General features: G+C 40.0%; 1 protein-coding gene across 3 annotated transcripts in view; it reads right to left on the reverse strand.

Annotated features, from left to right (window-relative positions):
- Positions 1-20569, reverse strand: part of E2F7 (E2F transcription factor 7) — a 39178-nt gene that overhangs the window by 8753 nt on the left and 9856 nt on the right. The window contains exons 4-10 of one of the 3 annotated variants that reach the window (XM_047742672.1): positions 18671-18839; positions 13997-14287; positions 12262-12420; positions 10652-10786; positions 10265-10366; positions 2081-2266; positions 1525-1597 (exon numbers count right to left, since the gene is read on the reverse strand). In XM_047742672.1, the coding sequence (XP_047598628.1) occupies positions 1525-1597; positions 2081-2266; positions 10265-10366; positions 10652-10786; positions 12262-12420; positions 13997-14287; positions 18671-18839 (1115 nt within the window). The remainder of the gene's footprint in view (positions 1-1524; positions 1598-2080; positions 2267-10264; positions 10367-10651; positions 10787-12261; positions 12421-13996; positions 14288-18670; positions 18840-20569) is intronic. The other 2 variants (XM_047742674.1, XM_047742673.1) reach the window with 2 other exon arrangements.

Here is a 20569-nt window from a genome sequence, read left to right on the forward strand (position 1 = left end):
TAAACAGAGGAGAGGGATTTCTTTGAGCCTTTTTGATGGAATCAGTAAGATGTATTTTGCCTTGTCTTCTTGTCCACATGCTGCTGGGAATCATATGGAGGGCCCTGGGCTGCAGAGATGAGTAAAGCTCTCTGGCCGCAGCCCCTCTGAATGAAAAATCACTACTACTCAGCTCTGTGAAGCTCAAAATACCCATACTGAGTACATCCCCCACCGTCCTACCTACCTCCAGTCATCTACCTTCACCCTCCACATCTCCACCAATAGCAGCACCATCATCTGAGACCTAGGTGTCCTTTGTGAGGCCGCATTCTATCTTGGTGAGTTGTGCTGATTCACCGTCTTACACTGATTTCCACTCCTTTCCATCTGCAGCTGACACAGCTCAGACCCACACCAGAATGGCTGCAGATGGGCCATTCCGCCTGCTTCAAACAGTCACGGTGTTCTCACGGAAGTCTGCTGTAGGTCTTTACTGTCTGTCTCATAAACCCAAACTCTTCTACCTGGCTTCTAAAATAATATTTTTTTTGCCAGTTTGACCTATTCACCTCCAACACCCCGAGTTCTTTTTATGAATGAGGTTTCCTTTTGCTTTCCTATTTGTACAAATTGTTATGGCTAAACTAATAAGTGTATGTCCCCATACTCCCTGACCCTGCCTCACAATCTGTTTCTTCCCAAATCAGTCATTAAAATCCTCTCTTATTCCCACATTAGCATTTCCTCTGATTCCTCCTATAATATGTGCTTTTCTTCAAAATCAGACCCAAAACTTGAGTCTGATGGCCTGGGTTTGAATCCTGGCTCTGTCACTTCTTAGCACTGTGCCCTTGGACAAGTTATTTAACCTCTTCAGGTTTCTGTTTCCTTTCTGTAAAATGAAGATGAGAGTACCAATCTCAACTGTTGTTGTGATTAGATGAGTTACTATACATAAAACTTTCAGAATGGAACCTGGTGGTTCATAAACAAAGTTAGCTACAGTGATGACAAGTGATTCCAGGAACTACAATTATCAGTTCTCAGGGCCATGTTAGTAGTAAACTGTCTTTTATCAATGTATTTGTTTTTATTTTTTTCCCCTATAAGCTTTCATTAGCTTAGGGTATAAATTTTTCATACTTTTGTGTCCCTGATGCTACACCCAGCACAATGATGAGCACAAAGGGGAAACCCAGAAAATTCTTAATGTACAAATGGCTGACTTAGGAGCAAGACTGCTAACATTTACATTCTGATAGGTGGCATTTCAATGGAGTCAAAGTTAACACCAGAAAATAGAAAAGAATACACTCAGGGCACCTGGGTGGCTCAGTCGGTTAAGCGTCTGCCTTTGGCTTAGGTCATGATCTTGGGGTCCTGGGATGGAGCCCACATTGGGCTCCCTGTTCAGCAGGGACTCTGCTTCTTCCTCTGCCCCTCCCCTTGTTCACGCTCTCTTTGTCTCTCTCTCACTCTCAAATAAATAAAATCTTAAAAAAACAAAAAAGAATACACTCAGAGTTTTTGAAGACTACTCACTGTGAACTGTCTTCTATTTTCTGTCGGTAAACAGCTGCCAGACTTCCAATTTCTAAGGAGTAGCCACCTGACCCTGAAAAGAAAAATAAAACTCTAACAAAATATGGCAGGGGATTTATACACACCAATGATATATAGCTGGATTCATTATTCACTGCTCAGGGATTATAAGATTATCTGAAATCCATTCCGGTTTTGATTCAAAGAGAGAAATTTCCAGAAGCTAGCTGTTAATGGGGAATTTAGGTCTTATCAATAATTAGAAAGAAAACAAAACAAGTGTTGCTTTGTAAATTTGATGAATGTCTGACATGCATCAAACAGACCAACCTTGGCAAACCAGCTAAGCTTCACTGGTGGACTAGGATGAATTTCAGGCATGGGGCCATGTTCACTTCCTGTGAAGCAAGCAACTCTTTTACCCCCAACCATCATTTCACTTCAGGTAAGTGGAAGAAACAGGCAGGGCCTAGAGTCAGCTTATTTTAAAATGCCTGGGCAGGGTGACTATTACAGGACAACTGACTGACTCCACAGAATATGGAAAGGCAGATACCTTGTTCCTCTTTATAAGGGCTGCTGGGCTCTGAGTTCACTTTCCTCTGGATCCTCTCAGAAGCCTGAACTGTGCTGAAGGAACCATGTCGAGCCAGCCTCTGTTTTGCACAGACTTGAATCTGGCCATATGTTTCTCTTTTCAATTCTGGTAAGACAGATGCAGAAACATCTACTAGTTCTTCATCTAAATAAATGAGAGAATTGGTAGTGTTGTTATATAGCTGTAATTCTGGATAATTTTAGTCTTTTAAAGATATAGCTTTGAGAGCCTGTAATTGTAATGGAGCTACTCTATAAATTAAAAACTAAGACAATCAAAGGAATTTTATGAGCCTTGTCTCAAACCCCAATTTCTTTTGATGTACTAATTTTTTAGGAGTTAGTAAAAGACTATAAAGTGAAACTGAATCCACATATAATCTAAAATTATCTAAACTGCAACAAAAATAGAACAAGATGTTCTCCAGCCCAAATTAGAACAGACCTGACATTTCAGATGCTTTCTCTGGGCAGAGATATCAAAGGAAAACCCAACCATGCTCAGACCAACACACAGATTTAAAGATTTTAACACTAATTGAGATCAGCCTCTTAGGCCACAGCTCTACTGCAATAAGAATCTCTACTTTCTATTATGTTGCTTTATTATGTCTTTCTTATGCAGTAGGAGGCTCAGTTAATAAGTGACCAAGGGAATAAGGTCAGCAAAAGCCTCATGGTTGAAATGCTGCAGAATAGTGAGAATAGAAGCGTTAAGAGGCCCATTTTATGCTTAAGGTAGCCTGTGTAAAATCAGGACAGAATTTTCTAGGTAGAACCAGGCCTATTTTCTACAGAGAAATAGTTCCTGTTGCTCAGTCATTCCTACCCTGTTCAACTGTTTGATTTTTCTAAGATCAAAGCATGCATGTTTTAATTACAAGACTAATTTAATAAATGGAAAAGTTCAGCTAGACTTACATTTTCTAAAACACACAAAAATTTTTAAATCACTTTTACAGTTTTTTCTCATAACAAAACCCTCCAAAATGCTCTTTCTAGAAAATAAAAAATTACAAAATCAAAAAGAAAATGGGTCAAGATGGTAACAGGGAATACATTTACCCTCCCGCCTTAAACACAGTATCAGACAAAACAAATAAAACAATGGCTCTCAAGACACTGGACAGTAGGAAAAAACAGGCAGTGATCCTCAGAGATAGTAATCAAATAAGGTGAGACCAATATTGCCCTCACTTACTGCCCAGAGAATATTTCCTGGTTGGAGTATAGGGAAGGGAACCTGGAGAGAGATTGGAAATCTCCCCAACTCAAGGTTGGAGCTGGAAGCCAAGGCAAGCCAGGGCAGCTATTTGCAGGGCAAAACTCCAGGGAGGAGAGCCATACCAAAAGAATGCTGGAGATCTGGAGAAGGTTCCCCCCCACCTCACCCCACTTAAGTGTTTAGTGGAATACTCATGCATGTGAGACTACCCAAGGTCAGGAAAGGAACCACTTAAAAGGAGAAGAAGTAATAGTGTTTGCAGCTCATCCAGGGCTGGGAATAGTGCCTATTGCCAATAGCCAGCATGGAAAAATCTCCTAATTCATGAATTACTGGTTAGAATACTAAAAAGGGTATTATTGCCTCAATAGTGAGGGTAATGCACTGAAAATGAACTTCTGATGATCCTGTCTACCAAAGCTTAAAAACAATACCTGAAAGGTTCACTGTTTCCAAGCAACTTCACTGCATTGCAGAACAAAGCTGAAGAACATTTTTAGAAATACTGAAATATCTAGCACTCAACAGTATGTAAATCTCACTGTCTGGCTTACAATTAATTATTATCAGGTACACAAAAAAGCAGGGAAATACAACCCACTCTGAGTACATAAATCAAGGAAATGGATTCAAAAGTGACACAATGATAGAATTAGTGGACAGGCACATTAAAACAGGATTATGATTGTATTCCATGAATTCAGGAAACCAGAGGAAAGGATTAGGCATATTAAGTAAAGACACTGAAAAATATAAAGACTCAAGTTAAACTTCAAGTGGTTAAAAACCATAATGCTGGAGAAGAAAATACAGGGGATTAATGGCAGATTAGACACTGTAGGAAAAAATAGTGAACTTGAAGACGTAGCAATAGAAACCATCCAAAATGAAGCATAGAAAAGAGAATGAAAGAAACAAAACATCAGAAAACTGTGGGATAATTTCAAACAGTCAAATATAAGCATAACTGAGTCTCCAAAGAACAGAAGGGAAAGAAAAAAATAATTGAAAAAATAAGGGCTGAAAATTTGTCTATCAATAAACACTTCCAACACATAGATCCAAGAAGGCCAACAAATCCTAGTATAAGAGACATGAAGAAAGGAACATCAAAGCACACATACCAAATTGTTTAAAACCAGTCAGAAAGAAAATCTTAAAAGCAACCAGAGAAAAAGATGCATTACATATGGGAGAAGAAGATGATGATAGATTTCTAACCAGAAACAATCTAAGTCAGAAGACAGTGGAGTGACTTCTTTAAAGTACTGAAAGAAAAAACCTTCATCCTAGAATCCTTTACCCACTGAAAATATTTTTCAAAAACAAAGAAGGGTGTACATTTCCAGTTACATGATAAGTACTAGGAATGTAATGTCCAGCATGATGGCTATAGCTAATACTACTGTCTGTTACATTCGAAGTTGTAAAGAGAGTAAATCCTAAGAATTCTCATCATAAGGATGAGAATAAGGAAATTTTTTTTCTCTTTTCATTGTATTAAATATGAGATAATAGATACTACCTAAACTTATTGCAGTAATCAATTCACAATATATGTCAAATCATTACACTGTACACCTTAAACTTACATGTGATATAAACAAGCATATCTCAATAAAGTTGGAAAAAAGGCAAAATAAAGATGCTTTTAGACACAGAAGAGCTGGAAGAAAGAATTTATCACTGACAGATCTGCACTATAAGAAGTGTTAAAGTCCATTAAGGCAAGAAAAACGATACCAGATGAAAAGAAATCTACATCTACAAAAAGGAATGACAAGTACCAGAAATGGTGACTACTTGGGTAGACATCAATTTTTTCCCTTGTTAAATCACTTTAGAAAACAATAGACTATTTAAAACAAAAGTGATAACAATGCATTGTGGAGTTTTTAACGTACAGAGAAGTAAAATATTTGGCAACAACAGTACAAAAGTCAGGCAGGGAGAAAGGAAAGTATGCTATTGTAAGGTTCTTATACAATATAAACAGTATAATATCATTTGAAGGTGGCCTGTGATAAGTTAAAGGTGAATACTATAAACCCTAAGGCAGCCATTATTATAACACAACAGACTTACAGCTAGTAAGCCCGTAAAGCTAATAAATCAATAAAGCCAGTGAAATGGAAGCATAAAAAAAAATAACAAATCCCAAGGAAGGGAGAAAAAGAGTAAAAAGAAACAATGAGCAGATTGGACAAACTGAAAAGAAATAGCAAGATAGACTAAAATCAAACATCAGTAATCACATAAAATGTAAATGGTCTAAAGAAGTCAACTGAAAAGCAGAAATTGTCAGATTAGATTAAAAAACTCTTGTCTGTAGGCTACCTACCAGAAACTCACTTTAAATATAGATACCAAAGGTTAAAAAGAAAAGAATGAACAATATACACTATGATAACTAATCAAAAGAAAGCTAAAGTGACTATATTACCATTAGGTAAGGTAGATTTTAGAGCAAAGAATATCATCGGGCATAAAAAAGGTTCAATTCACCAAGAAGACATAGTGATCAATCTTAAATGTTTATGCTCCTAATGACAATTTCAAATACACAAAGCAAAACTCGAGAGAGCTGGAAGAAATAGACAAATCCGCAATTAAATCAGACATTTCAACATTCCTCTATCAATGATTGATAGAACAGATAAACAAAGTTAGTGAGGATATAGAAGAATTAGACAACACAATCAACCAACCTTAGTTGTCATTTATAGAAGATTCCACATAACAAAACAGAAGGTACATTCTTTTAAATATACGTGGAGAGATCATATCTGTACCATAAAACAAACCTCAATGAATTTGAAAGGATTCAAATTATATAAAGTATATTTTCTGTTCACATGGAATGAAGTTAGAATCTCTAAGAAAAAATTCTGAAAAATTCCAGAAGATTTGGAAATGAGCACACATCTAAATAATTTGTAAATCAAAGAAAAAAAGGGAAATCAAAAAAATTATTTATTTATTTATTTATTTGACAGAGGGAGAGAGAGAGATCAGAAGTAGGCAGAGCAGCAGGTAGTGAGAGGGGGAAGCAGGTTCCTTGCTAGCAGAGAGCCCGATGCGGGCTGCGATCCCAGGACCCTAAGATCATGACCTGAGCTGAGAGCAGAGGCTTAACCCACTGAGCCATCCAGGTGTCCCAAAAAGGAAAATATTTTAAATTAAAAGACAAAACACATCAAAATTTGTGGAATAGAGATAAAGCCATACTTACAGCAAAATTTACAGCACTAAAAACGAAAAAAAATGATCTTGAATAAACTCCATTTCTACCTTAACAAACTAGAAAAAGAGCAAATTGGACAAAAAGTAGAAGAAAAGATTACTAGAGATAACCTCAATAGCCCTATAGCTAAAGAAATCAAACCTGTTGTTAAAAACCTTCTTATGTAGAAAACTGCTTACCCACATGGCTTCACTGGTGAATTGTACCATAGGAAGGCATATATGTGAATATCCATTTAGCTTTATTTCTAACAGCCCCAAACTGGAAATAATCCACATGTCCACTGATAAGTAAATGAATAAAGAATGATATATCCATACAATGGGATACTCAGCATATAAAGGAATAAAATTATCGATACATGCTACAATATTATTAATTTGAAAATATGCCAAGTGAAAGAATTTCAATAAAAAGAGTATACAAACAACAGTCAATTCTTGTTATTCATGGCAGTTATGTTCTATGAAGTTACCATGAACACTGAATTAGCAAATACTGAACCAGTGCTCTTAGAATAATAAACGGTTAGGTTGCTGCCAGCCTCTGGTCACATTTTTGTCAACTGATAAACACATAAACCTGTGTTTATTATGCCTTATTTAACATATATAGTTGATCCACTAGCACTGAACTCTTAGCCAACAGCACTAGAACACACGCCTGAATGGGGCTCCTCTAAGATACGTATTTCCTGTGTAAGGCACATCACGCCTTCTTGCACTTGAAATCATTAGCACTTCAGTAGGACGCTTGGGAACTATTTTAACAGCAAAATCCCCACCACAGAGCACAAAAATGTGAAAACATGGCACTAAAAAGACCATGAAAAGGACACTTGTTTAGGGTAGGAGAACCATGTGGAAACGAGCATGAGAAACAAGAGAACAGAGTGTTTCCTTGTTTGACCTCAGCTGGGAACACGGGTATGCGCTCAGCCAAAATTTTTTGCCACTTTGCAGGTCTGTGAATGACTGAGAAAATACTGTGAGTACTGATTCTGGAATTATCAAGTAATTTTAATATATAAATTTGCAAATATGCACTTTGAATGATGAGCATCAACTGTATATGAGCCCCTTATAAAATTTTTTAGAAAATATGTACAAATCTAGAGTGAAAGAGAGCAATCAGTGGTTGCCCTGCGGTTGGGGTTGGCGGGGGGGTAGGGGGCAAGGAGGGAGGAATTACAAAGGGGCAGGAAACTCTGGAGGGTGATGGGTTCATTGACTGTGGTGATTATTTCACAGGGGCCCACACAATACAAAACTTACCAAATTGTAATTTTAACAATGTGCCATTTATTCTATGTCACAAGATCTCAAAAAAGTTGTGAAAGGATGAAAAGGCCATGTGGTAGGAAGGAGAAGAGGAAAAGAGATATTTATTAAGTTTATCTGAGAGGAATCGCTACTCAAGGAGTAGAGAAGGAGAGTGAATTAAGAACATCAAAGGTAACTTGAAGTTCCGGATTTGATGGCTGGGTTGATGATGACAGTTGTATTGTCAGTAAGGAAACCAGATATACAGAAAAAAGATCAGTTTTCTGACAGGTAGAGAAAGTGAGTTCACGTTGAGGTTTCTGACCAGGTCCCAAGTCTTCTTCCCCTTCTCAGAGCAGAACTGTTCTGGCTGTTATCCTTGTGGTTACACAAATCCCTTAATTCCTGACTCCTCAACACCAGCTCGGTTCCCTGGCTACCTAGTTTCTTCAGTGACTTTTTTCAGTGACCACTTTTGAGTCCCTCTTCTCCTTTAATCTATCTAAAAATCCCTCGTCACTTCTGCCTATTACATTTAGGACAAACTTCTGGGTTTATTTTGAAGGCTTCCAAAATGTGGTCCCAACCAATCATTTTTTATGTTTCATTATTCCCTATCCCCAGCCCTCCACTTAAATCAGGGCGATTGTTCTCTAAACACACACCAAATTTGTATTTAGGTGTCTGTTCCTTGAACTGAAAAGCTCTCCTTCCCTCCAAAACCTAACAGTCTTGTCCATTAAAACGTAACTCATATCCATCTCTGAGTTCCCAAAGAGCCAGGACCACCATGTGTACTGCTTAATTGTTCTCTAATTTTCAAATGTATGCTAATTATACCTTCAGTAGAAGCTCATAATCAACAAGAGTGAGTAAAAGCACTGATCTGGGTCTAACAGGTAATCATGGATGAATAAAGACCAAGTCTGCTTTTAACTCATTAGGAATCTACCTCTTCAGAAAACAGCTCCTTAAATGTTAATTCCTTAAATTTTTCCCCCTAAAATTCCTTATAATTCCTTAAAATGTTAAGCATAGTGCTACCATATGAGCCATCACTTCCACCCCTAGATATGCCGATGAGAGGTGCAAAAGATGTCCATATCAAAACTTCCACATCAGTGTTCAAAGCAGCATCATTCACAATAGCCAAAAAGTGGAAAAAATCGAAATGTCCATCAACTGCTGAATGAAGAAATGTGGCATGTCCATACAACAATGTGGTATTCCACAATGGAAAGCAAGGAGGTAAGGACACACATTCTAATGTTGAAGGACCTTAACAATACTGTTCAGTAAAAGAAGTTGGTCACAAATGACCATATATTGTATGATTCATTTATAGGCAATCTCTAAAACAGGTAAATCTATAGAGATGGAAATATATTAATTATTTTCCTGGTGCTGGAAGGGAGAGGTTGGGAAGAAGTGGAAAGTGCTAATGTGTACAAGGTTTCTGTTGGGGACTGTGACTTTGTTTTCCAAGTAATTGCGGTGATGATTGCACAACTCTGCACTAAATTTAAACTGATGAATTATATGAATCATATCTTATGCAAAATTATATCTTCATACAGTTGTTAAAAATTCAAAAACAGAAAATACCAAACAAAACAGACCTAGTCTGGTTTCAAATGTGTAGAGCTGCGGGGGCGGGGCGGGGGGGCAACGATGGCAAGACGTATCAACCTCCCTGAGTACAACAGGACAATATTAAATCACAATAGCTCCAAAGAGACAGTCTTTGCTCTGGGTGACCAGGGAAAACTGGAGGAGTTGACATTTGAGCCAGATCTTGAAAATTGAGTAGAATATTTACATGTTGAAAAGAAGAGGGCTTCACAGGTGAAAAGAATAGAAGCCAAAGCCAGAGGAGTGGAAAATGGCAAAGGTGTAGAATTCATGCAGGCGGGGATGGTGTCATACACGTCTTTAAACCTCTCTTGGCATTTAGTATAGTAGCGGAGCACGGTCTGCATGCAGTAAGTACTTGCTGGGTTGAATTAGTTATACTTGATTTTAAGTGGTTTCATCTAGCTCCTAAGTGAATAATGTATTCTAAGCGAGGTAGAGAGCTATATCTTTTATAAGCCTGGGTTAAGTGGCAGGAATTTATGCCTCTAATACCAAAATTGGAAGGGTAATTTAAAAATAACTTTAATGGCTTTTTTTTTCCAGGCGGCATAGCTGTATGTAAAGTAGCTGGTACAGTAGGATCTAGTCCCCAATCGCTCAGATATTATCCATCAAATAAGGAGAATACCCTTTTCGCTCTAGTTTAGTGTAATTATGACATTTGTAACCTGTTAAACAAATTACCAAAGATGCGTTCATTACATCCATACCATATATAGAAGCCATCTTTAACACATACTCGTTTCATGATAGTAACTGATACAATTTTTACATTACCTGGAGTTTTAAAGAAAAATAAGGCTTTATTCTGCTGGTATGGAAACCACCAGAGTTCATAAGAAGGGTTATTTTTAATCCTCAAGCCCAAACTTCCAGGAGCTTTGGAATAAAATGAAAAAAAGCTAATGAGCTATAATTTAATAGTTACAGAAACTCCCACGTCAAAAGCTCTCAGGACTTCCCTTCCAGCGGGATATGGGCTGTGGCACACACCACTTACAGACAAACGTTCACTGTTTCAAGGGATACCATTAGACTAATTTTGAATGTGATGTGGGTTATAGGAAATGAAGATCAATCTCACTGTGTAGAAGATGCATGAGTTGGAACAGGAATTGGGGATTGCAAATAAAAGAGATGCCTCGAAAAACCACCCGACCTTACCACTGGAACTGAAGTCCACAGGCCCGATCCATTTGAAGGCTGGTTTACGGCCTCGCTCTTCTGTCACGTGCACTTTCTTTATTAGAGCCAAGCTGGTCAGGACATTGGCTATATCATAGAGGCGTCGTACCTTTGCTTAAAGATATAAAACACAATTACAGTCACGCCGTCTGCGACACCACTATATTTTAGTTGATGTGACAGGTCACTTTCCTCAGCCACCATATAAACCTCCAGCAGAAAGCAGCGGGGTGCAGCAGAGGCCGACGGCTCTGTCGTGCAGTCACCTGGGATTTATGTATCTGATGTGTCCGAAGACACATTCTAAGGGAAGGTCAGTGTGTCTTCCCTCTTCCACAACTTCACAGCCCTTGTAAGAGGCACCTGGTGACAGGCAGGGAGCGCTGAGATGGCAAAAACACCAAGGGAGGGACAGGGGCTGTAATTAAAGGCTTAGTGAATGTAATTCTGCTATGTGGCATGTCAAAAGCTTGCTCTGAGTTTCTCCGAGCAGGAGGTGGTGGCACCAGCTCGAGCAGGCAGCTGGCCTGTGAATATGACAGGGATGCCCTAGAGCTTCCTGTGAGGCTGCACTCCGGGGCACACTAGAGGGTTTGGGGGGTCATGGTGATGAGGTTCAGCTGTGCCAACGACCGGCAGCTCCTCACCTGAATCCTAGTGTCTGGCCGCCTAGTGGGGGAGGGGTGGCATGGGCATTCCCTGAGTCTTAGGAAGTCTAGGGAGAGACATTTGAAAATGCAGGTACTAGAAGAGAAATTCAGCAGGGTGGTAAGGCATTCGACAGGCAGGGCAATGCCCACAAAGTAATTTCTATTCAAGAAATTGATTTATAGGTAGGAAACCCACTTGACCTTGGGCTAAGATCAAGCAAAGGAGCTGTGATTATGGTCCAGAAACATCAAACGTTCACCCCAGATGTAACCTTCTTCCCAATCCTGATAGAGCTGAATTTTATCTACTCATTTCTCCCACAGGTTGGCTATAATTACACTGGAAACAGAAAATGCAGAGAAAGCTGAGCTCATGGCTTCCCCGGGCTTGAAAGGGCTTCTGGTGGCCGAGGGTATTTGGCTCCACCGAGGCTTGACAGGAAAAGAAGATGCCCTGGGTGTGAAACTCAGAAACTCTCTCTTTGCCCAGTAGCTCTGTCCCACCACCCCTGCCCTACCCTGGTCATTCCTCTGGTTCTTACCTGCAGACAACTTTCATCTCCACCCATCAGAAGAGTAGGCAGGGGGTGAGGAAAAAAGGGGAAAGAAAACTCAGACATTCCGTCTTGGATGCAGCGATACTAAAGAGAAATGCAAAGTATCTTACACCCTCCCTGACCTGCATTTGTGGGATGGCATTCTGCTTCCACCATCCCCTCTGACTGCTGAGGCAAAGGCATCTGACAGAACTTTAATGGGAATTCTGGTATTTACTAACTTACCTCTCACAGCACCGTTCAAGAACCTTTACGAGTACAGGAAAGACTGCACTTCTTAAGAAAAAAAAATTTTTTTTCCAATCTCAGAGGCAGAAAATATCAACACATGAACTCCCACCCTTTTTGTACTGATAAGTCATTTTAGGTGAAGATAACTTACTTTTAAATTTACTATGGTCCGGGGTATCCTGGCTTTCTTCTATCAGTATTTTGGCAGCGACATCGAGAGTGACAATCTTGGTTTTGGACACGAGGAACAGCATGACAAACTTCTGGCTCATAATTCTCAGAGACTTGTCTTTTCTACTGTTTGCAGATGCTACAAAGGGAATGAAACAAAAGCATCAAAACATATAATTTACCACATGAAAGACAGTACTTGGGGTTTGCCAGAACTGAGAACTCTAATAGCAGATGCAAAGATCACTCTGGTAACAGGCAGGAGCCTACTGGACACACATCACAAAGCGGTGGCTGGTAAAGAAATGAGATGGACATCTTTTTCTTTCCTTTTTAAGTAATTTCTATGTCCAATGTGTGGCTCCAACTCACGACTCTGAGATCAAGAGTTGCAAGCCCTACCTGTAGGCAGCCTGGTGCCCGAAGAAGTGAGATAGATTTTCAAAGATTTTTTATTTATTTATGAGAGTGAGAGATCACAATTAGGCAGAGAGGCAGGCAGAGAGAGGGGGGAAGCAGGCTCCCTGCTGAGCAGAGAGCCCGACGCGGGGCTCAATCTCAGGACCCCAGGATCATGACCTGAGCCGAAGGCAGAGGCTTAACCCACTGAGCCACGCAGGCGCCCCGAGATGGATTTTCTAATGGCCTGTGCAACTCCTCTCCAGTAGGCATAAACTCTGAAACGCATAATTGAAACCACTCATCATGCTTTATACTCCCACTTCATAGAATATACAATCCATGAGGTAGTTTTCCTGAAGCAACTTTTTGAAAAGATTAATGGGGAAGGAAAATAGGAGAGGGTAGACTTCAGGGACTGTTTTCAGAACATCAACTTTTCCCTTAAGGGCAAGAACGCTTGTTTTTATTTCTCTGTGCCTACAATAATTTGACTGAAACACAGTAGGCGCTCGGCCCTGCCATTGCTTTTCAGAAGGAAGGAAAGAAATAAGCTAGAAATGAATACGAAACACTGATCAGACGTGTGCTGCTGTCGAAGGCAGGCGAACCATCCCTGACAGATGGCTGTCTCCTCTGGTTATTAGGATAAGAACTGGCTCAGGGGTGGTGCTAAAAAGCAGGAGGCAGTAAATCTAATGAAAACCAGGCCCACATTTCCATTCCTGTTATATTTGCAAGTGAAACGGGATTGCCACTTGTACTTTATCGTCTTAGCAATGGGGAACAGGGTGAGAATGATGGAGATCAATGGTAACAACAGGGAGAGGATACACAGGAACCGACGGGGAAGAATAATGGAGACATACATTTAAAAAATGCTGCATCAGATGACAGGAGAGATTATCTATCTTTCTTATCAGCATGTTCTCCAAACGGGGTTCTTTTCTAAGTAATCTACTCTAAGTAAAAGAATTGAATTCTCTGAAAAGATAGCTTCTTTCAGAGCAAAATTTCCTTAAAGGCTCACAAACAGACGTCAGCATGGGGCCGTCAGTCTGAAATGGAGCACTGTCTGCGATCTTTGGTCCAAACATACCCAATACCAAACAAACTGCCACTAGACAGGCTTGAAGTGAGGCTGAGGGGGAAGCCCAGTCAGGGAGCCATCTGTCTCCCTTTCTAAAGTAGATCAAATCGGAGGGCATATCCCTCCAGGGCTGTCAGTCTGGCACTCCCCACCTTAGCAGTGAGTTTCTACGGAAGAGACCATCCCTCCCTCTTGGCCATTACTTGTGTGGTTCCAGTGCACTCACAAGAGGGGTAGTCAGGTTCTGAGAAATCCAATAGCTGTTGATCTTGAGAATCCGGACAGCCGTCTTTTTTACGTTCTCCTAGTTTATAATCCATCAGATCTAGCTCCTTCTGTTGGAGATGGGCCATCTGTTCTTCATATTTCTGCTCCTCTCCCAGTCTCTGGAGGCTCCTCAGGGTTTTTGGCAGGCTCTGCCGGCCATGCCAGCCATATTGATTCTTGGCCACCCGGCTGACCAGATGCAGTGATTCCAGCACATTTACAATGTCATAGATACGTCTCCTTTCAACGCCTGTTTGGGAAATAGAAGCTGACGGTCATGCAGGCAAACATTTTCGAGTAAAAATTCCTTGAGGGCCTGGACCGCGTCTGTAAACTAATTTACACGGTGCCCTGTATAATGGCCAGCCAGTGCAGATGCTCTAAAAATTCAACCTCTTAGGATACAGCCAACAGGAATTATTTTTCTTTCTTATTCTTGGAATCCAATGCTTAGCAAGTGCTAGGATAAAACATCTACCCAGACATGGACGATAGTTCCATCTCTATTACATAAACAGTAGTATGCTGTTTCTTTGGACCTGTTAGGTAAGCCACGCCACCATTTCAGCATGTTTAAACAGGTGGGACTGAGCACCACATGTACTAAATTGTCTAATGGATGCCTGATGAACACTGGTTGATTTGGACTTGTATTCCTAATTATGCAGACTATAAAATAAACTGTGTCCAATGCATGATACCTCATTTGGACAATTCTAGCCTTTCCCGGAGTTTGAACGATGTGAAATAATGATCTTGTTAACTCTCTTAATGGTCCGGTTAGGAAAACAGATGACAAATACTTTGTTTCCTATTTTGCATTGGAAACTCAGGAGTCAAGAGCTTGGGCACCCTTCTCAGGTTGCTGGAGAAAGCTACAGCCACAGCTGAATAACATAGGAGTTTCCTTTTGTTCATCTTGGCCACTGGTACCTGTCCCTCCATTCCCATTCAGGGGCATTTGGGCCCAACAGCCCAGCGGTAAAGCACAGAGACTCTTCATGTACAATTCAGGCTGACCATGAAGTTCATCAATTGTCTACCCACTTTCCCAACACTCCCAAGAGCTGTCTATCACATTTACCAAAAATATGTACTACAGTTAAGCCTGGGGGCTTTGAGGTCAGACTGCCTGGATTAGAAGCAACCCTGCTCTATCCCTTAGTAGTTGTGTGATCCTTGGAAGTCACTTCGTCTTTCCGTGCCTTATTATTTATCTCACAAGGTGATGAGGATTAAATGTGGCCATAAACGTACACGGTCTACAACGGGTGTCAATTTTATCTACTGTTTGTATACTATTTTGTAAATACTTCCCGCACAGCATCGGAAATATCCCAAATCCCTGCTAGCCTGAGATGTCAACAGTAGAAACAGATTTTAAAACCTCCTCTGCCTCAGCCTGTCGTGCAACAGACCCTTAGGCTTTTGGAACCCACTGGCTCCTTTGCTCTCCTCTAAGTCCCCATAACAAAAGCCTCCCGGCAGCTCCCAGAAAACTGGTCCAGCTACAAAGATGCCCTCTTTCTGCTTACTTGCCAGAAGCTGTTCTATAATCAGAGCAGACCCAGTGAACATAGCTTCTGGCCCTTCTAAGATTTAATAGAAAAAACTGACCAAATTATGAAGAAAACTTCAGAGGTGAAGTGAAGTTCTTTCCTATGCATGAAGACACATTTCACAGTTAACCAGAACATTTCGGCTCCTGACCCCGAAATGTTCTTCACCCTCAGAAGCTCAGGCTTCAATGCCAGATGCCTGCTGGAAGGTGCTGGCAGGGGCCGTGAGCAGCCCCTTGTCCAGATCTGCCTGGTTTTCTATTCCAGTCTGTTTTCATATATTAACACATCTTGTTTAGAGTGTAACATTCTATAAACCTCCCCATTAGAAATGTCATGTGAATGCAACTGAGACACCCCAGGGCCAGCCATATGCTGGGCTGTTTTGTTATTTTGTATTAGATACAAACTGTTCCCTCTCCATCTAGTGGATAGACATCCTAAAAAGGGGAAAATAAAGGAGGATTCTGACCACTTGGAGGGTGAGATGAATGTTTAAGATGTACAATGGGTGTTTAATAGGTAGTGCTGATAAAAGTCACACTGGCAGCTGCCTGCCTAGATAATCATCTTTTCAATCTGGACTGTTTAACTGCCTACAGGCTGGGGCACTAAAAAGTCCCATTTCACAGGTCTCAAGATCTTCAGGTTACTCTGGGGCTCGCTCTGTCAGGAAGGTTTTTCCTGGCACCCAGCCTTCCTTTTCTTTTGGATCAACACAATCCTATTAATCCTGGTCATGGCATTAGTTATGCCTCCCCAAGGATTTAACGGTCACTACCATGCTTCCCTGAGTCCTCGAGGGAGATAATCGAGAACATCTCTCAGCCCAATAAATTCAAATCTAAGGCTGTGCTATTATCCATTTACTAAAGTCACTCCTGGTTCTTTAACTTCTTTTTAAAAAAAAAAAGATTTTATTAATGAATTTATTTATTTGAGAGAGAGCACGCTCAAGCGGGGAGTGGGGGGCAGAGGGAGAGAATCCCAAGAAGACTCCCTGCTGAGTGTAGAGTTCATCAATTGTCTACCCACTTTCCCAACACTCAAAAGAGCTGTCTATCACATTTACCAAAAATACGTACAGCAGTTAAGCCCGGGGGCTTTGAGGTCAGACTCGCTGGATTAGAAGTAACCCTGGGTTTTAGTCCCACCACCCCGATATTATGACCTAAGCCAAAAATAAGAGTTGGATGCTTACTTGACTGAGCCACCTAGGCGCCCCTAGTTCTTTAACTTCTTACCTGTAATATCCATGTCAAATCTACATGGGACCACAATCTGGGAAATGATGCAACTGAAATGCTCTGAACATTCTTGGTTAACATATGTTCTTAGAGCTTGTGACCTGGGTTAGAGCAGGGAGTTTAGACTCAACCCCAAGAAATGGTTAGCACTGAAATAGCTTCCAAGAAGGGACCCCATTTTTGGACATCACAGGAAGAGAGATGGCAAGGTCATTTGGCAGGTCTGGGTGATCGTGAGGCATTAGGAAGCTGTTTGTAAAAATCTCTGGAATTCTGCTCTAACCAGCCATAACACAGGCATCTGTAGCTCACATGAGAGCAGGAGTCCCATTTCCTGTCTGATCCCTCTCACCCCCAGATCTGTAACAAAGCCTTCCAACATCCAATCTCTTGTCTTCCCACTGATATCAGTTCAAGGTCCCTGGATGGAAGTTGGTACAGGATGGAAGCTGGCCTCATGAACCCCAGTGGGAAGGACACTGTGTGCTATTGTTTTACTCTCACCCTCTGTAAGACTAGTTTCTAGGACCCTGTACCTCGAATGGGTGTATCCTAAGTCTCTATCCAACTGGGTCACCTTCCCCTTTTTGTTTCATTGGCACCGATGCAAAATACTGTGTTCTACTTCTGGGCTCCCCAACCAAGACACCATGCTTGCTCATCCTAGAGGTTGAGAGGACAATTTGGGGAGGGCAGAGGGAGATCTAATAAGAGCGGAGTAGAAATTATTCCACATAAGAGTAGCATTATCCATGCTAGGCCCTGAGTTAGGCATGTTGTTGATATTATCCTCAACTTTGCTAAGTTTCTGCAAGGCGCTATGATCCTTGTGTTATAGACAGGAAAAGGTTAATTAACCTTTTTTAAAACTCTCAGGGCCTGTAAATTGGAGAACTGGGCTTCAAATCCAACCCCATTTGACCCAAAACCCAACCCATGGTCTTTCTTATCATAACCTATTGCTTTCTCATTATCTCAGTATCTGGTAACCAAAATGTTTTTAGCCATCAGTTTGAATAATTCAGATTGACAATCATCTAACAAGACACATTTCTCGGGGCTATGGGAAGAAAGAGAATTAAAAAAAAACAACCCCAAATTAAAAATATAACCTATCATATAGCCTGTTTAGTTGATTTTTTATTTTTTTCTGTATGTACAACCTCCTTGTTTTTTAAGGGGACACCCTTTACCACTGTGATTTCTGCTTATTAAAGACTGTCAACAATGTTTACTCTGAGACGAACTGCAATCCATGTCCACTAGGGGTCTCTATTCTGAGCGGCTGTCTGCGTATCTACAGTCCATACACCACTGCACATCACACACACCCAAGCCATGTGAACACACACACTCCTCTTTGTTATGAGGTTTAGCTGTTTGAGTTATGTCCAGATGTGCTTTTCCTCGTTTTTCAGGCTTGTTGTGAATATGCTAGTATATGGCTTCAAACATAATGGTATTGCTCTCAAATCCTGTTTGGTAACAGAAATAATACCAGGTCTGAACTCTTAGAAGCATTATTAAAAATAAAGACCAAGGCATTTTTAAGTGTTTTTTGTCTGTCTGAAATAATCTGAAATTAAAAATGAGATATTAATTTTTAGTGTGAGTCTTTTTATACAAATATTTTATAAGGTTAAAAAAACCCCAATTTTTGTTTGACCCTCAGGCCCAGAAGACTTGCTCGACTTGCTCCTCCATCCTTACCATTCTGAGCCCACCCTTTGCTTAATGAGAAGCTATCTGAAGACTTCAGCCTGCCCAAGGAAACCGGTTTCTCACTGTGACTACAGAAAGGACTGCAGGTAATCTGATGATACATACCAAGACTGACAGCAACTTCATCTAGGGAGATGGTTGTTTTCTCGGTTGACAAGGGATAACTTGGATAGCGAGCTAGAAACTTCTGGCACAGGAGTCCCAGACTTTTCTGTTTTCTGCTTGGCCTTTGCTTTTCAAATTCGTCCACAGCACTGTCCCCAACCACATCAAGCTACAAAAGGGAGGGGAGAGATGTCATACTTAACATCCTAATAGAGAAATTGTATGAAAAATGCAAGAAAAATGTATAGAGAAATGAGAGTTATTAGCAAAGTGAGAGAGACATCTCAGTTCGTATCATGCTAGATTTTGGTTAAAATACATTTCCTAATCCAATTTTCTTGATGTTTTACTGATTGTTTTCTTTGGGCTGAATTCTTTCTCCTTTGAATCTTGAAGGTGAGTCTTTTGGTTAAAAGCTTAAAAAGTGAAAAATGAAGTTGTTTATCACTTATTACACCCTCGCTACTAATGTGCTCACTAGATTAGCATCACCAGGAGCTTGGAGAGTCTCAGGCCGTATCCCAGACCTGATGTATCCGAATCTAGATCTTGGGTGATTCCTCCTGACATAAAAGTCTGAGATCCACTGGCCTGCATTGTGTCACCAGTGTTTTATTTTTAACAACTGACCAAGGGTAAATGGAACTGAACAAGGGCAGCTAAGTCTTACTCCTTATTCTTTCTTATGGCAAGTACCCTGAGTAGTATCCTTGTTTCATCAACCCACATTTGAAAAAGGCTCAATTCAAGCCTGAGAAAGTAAAAGGCTTTTCAGTGAACAGATTCAAGGAGAAAAGTGATATGATTTTCTCAATGGCTTTCAGAAAAAGCATTTGCTAAATTTAATACCCATTCATGATTTTCAAAAATGCCTTAAAAACTAGAAATGGAGAACTTCTTTAATAAAAAGTGTATCCATTAAAAAAATCCAATGGCAAACACATGTCTTAATGGGAAAATCTCAGAAGCATTCCCTTAAAATCTGAAAAATGATAAGGATGCCCATTATCACTGCTCTTCTTCAACACCATATTGAAGATCCTAGCCAGTGCATGAGGACAAGAAAAAGAAAGTGAGGCAAGGGATTAGAAAAGAATAAGCAAAATTTTCATTCTGCAGAAGACACGGTTGTTTATATACAACTCAAAAGTATCTCAGACAAATTATTAAAAATAATGAGCAAATTTAGCAATGTAGCTGTAAAGGCAAAACAATGTATCTCAAAAATCACTTGTATTCCCATACAGTAGTAACAGAACAATGAAATGAAAAGACATTATTTACAATAGCAATATGAGTGATGTTTTTAGGAACAATTCTAGCAAAAGTCTATTTGCATAAAATATTGAAACTTAGATCTTTGAGAAATGCACTTAAAACTTAGAGAAATATACTATCTTCATGGATAGGAGAGTACATTACCATAAACAGGTTTATTCTTCTCAAATTAATCTACATGTAATGCAATTCCAATTAAAATCCAATCTGAAGTATATAAGGAAAAATAAAAGGTGAAGAATAGCCCATATATTCTGAGGCAAAATAAGTTGAGTCTTGCTTTCCCTGATACCAATGCTTATTAGAATATGTTATTGGTGTAGGGATGCATGGTTTGGCCAATGGAATAAAAGATAGCCAAGAAACAGATGACAGAGATAGCACTGCCAACTTGGGAGAACAAGAAGGACTGAGTAAATAGTTCAGGGACAATTGATTATAACAAGTAACATGTTAAAAGATATACACCAAATTGAAAAGTAATACATTAAACTGATAAAGGTTTATTTTCAAGAATATATAATAAACTCTTATATATCAGCACGGAGAAAAAGAACCCAACTAAAATCAGCAAATTATGTGAACAGACACTTCACAGAAGAAAAAAACATTGTGGCCAAT

This window comes from Lutra lutra, chromosome 8 (genome assembly GCF_902655055.1).
Source record: "Lutra lutra chromosome 8, mLutLut1.2, whole genome shotgun sequence".
NCBI classification, from domain to species: Eukaryota; Metazoa; Chordata; class Mammalia; order Carnivora; family Mustelidae; genus Lutra; species Lutra lutra.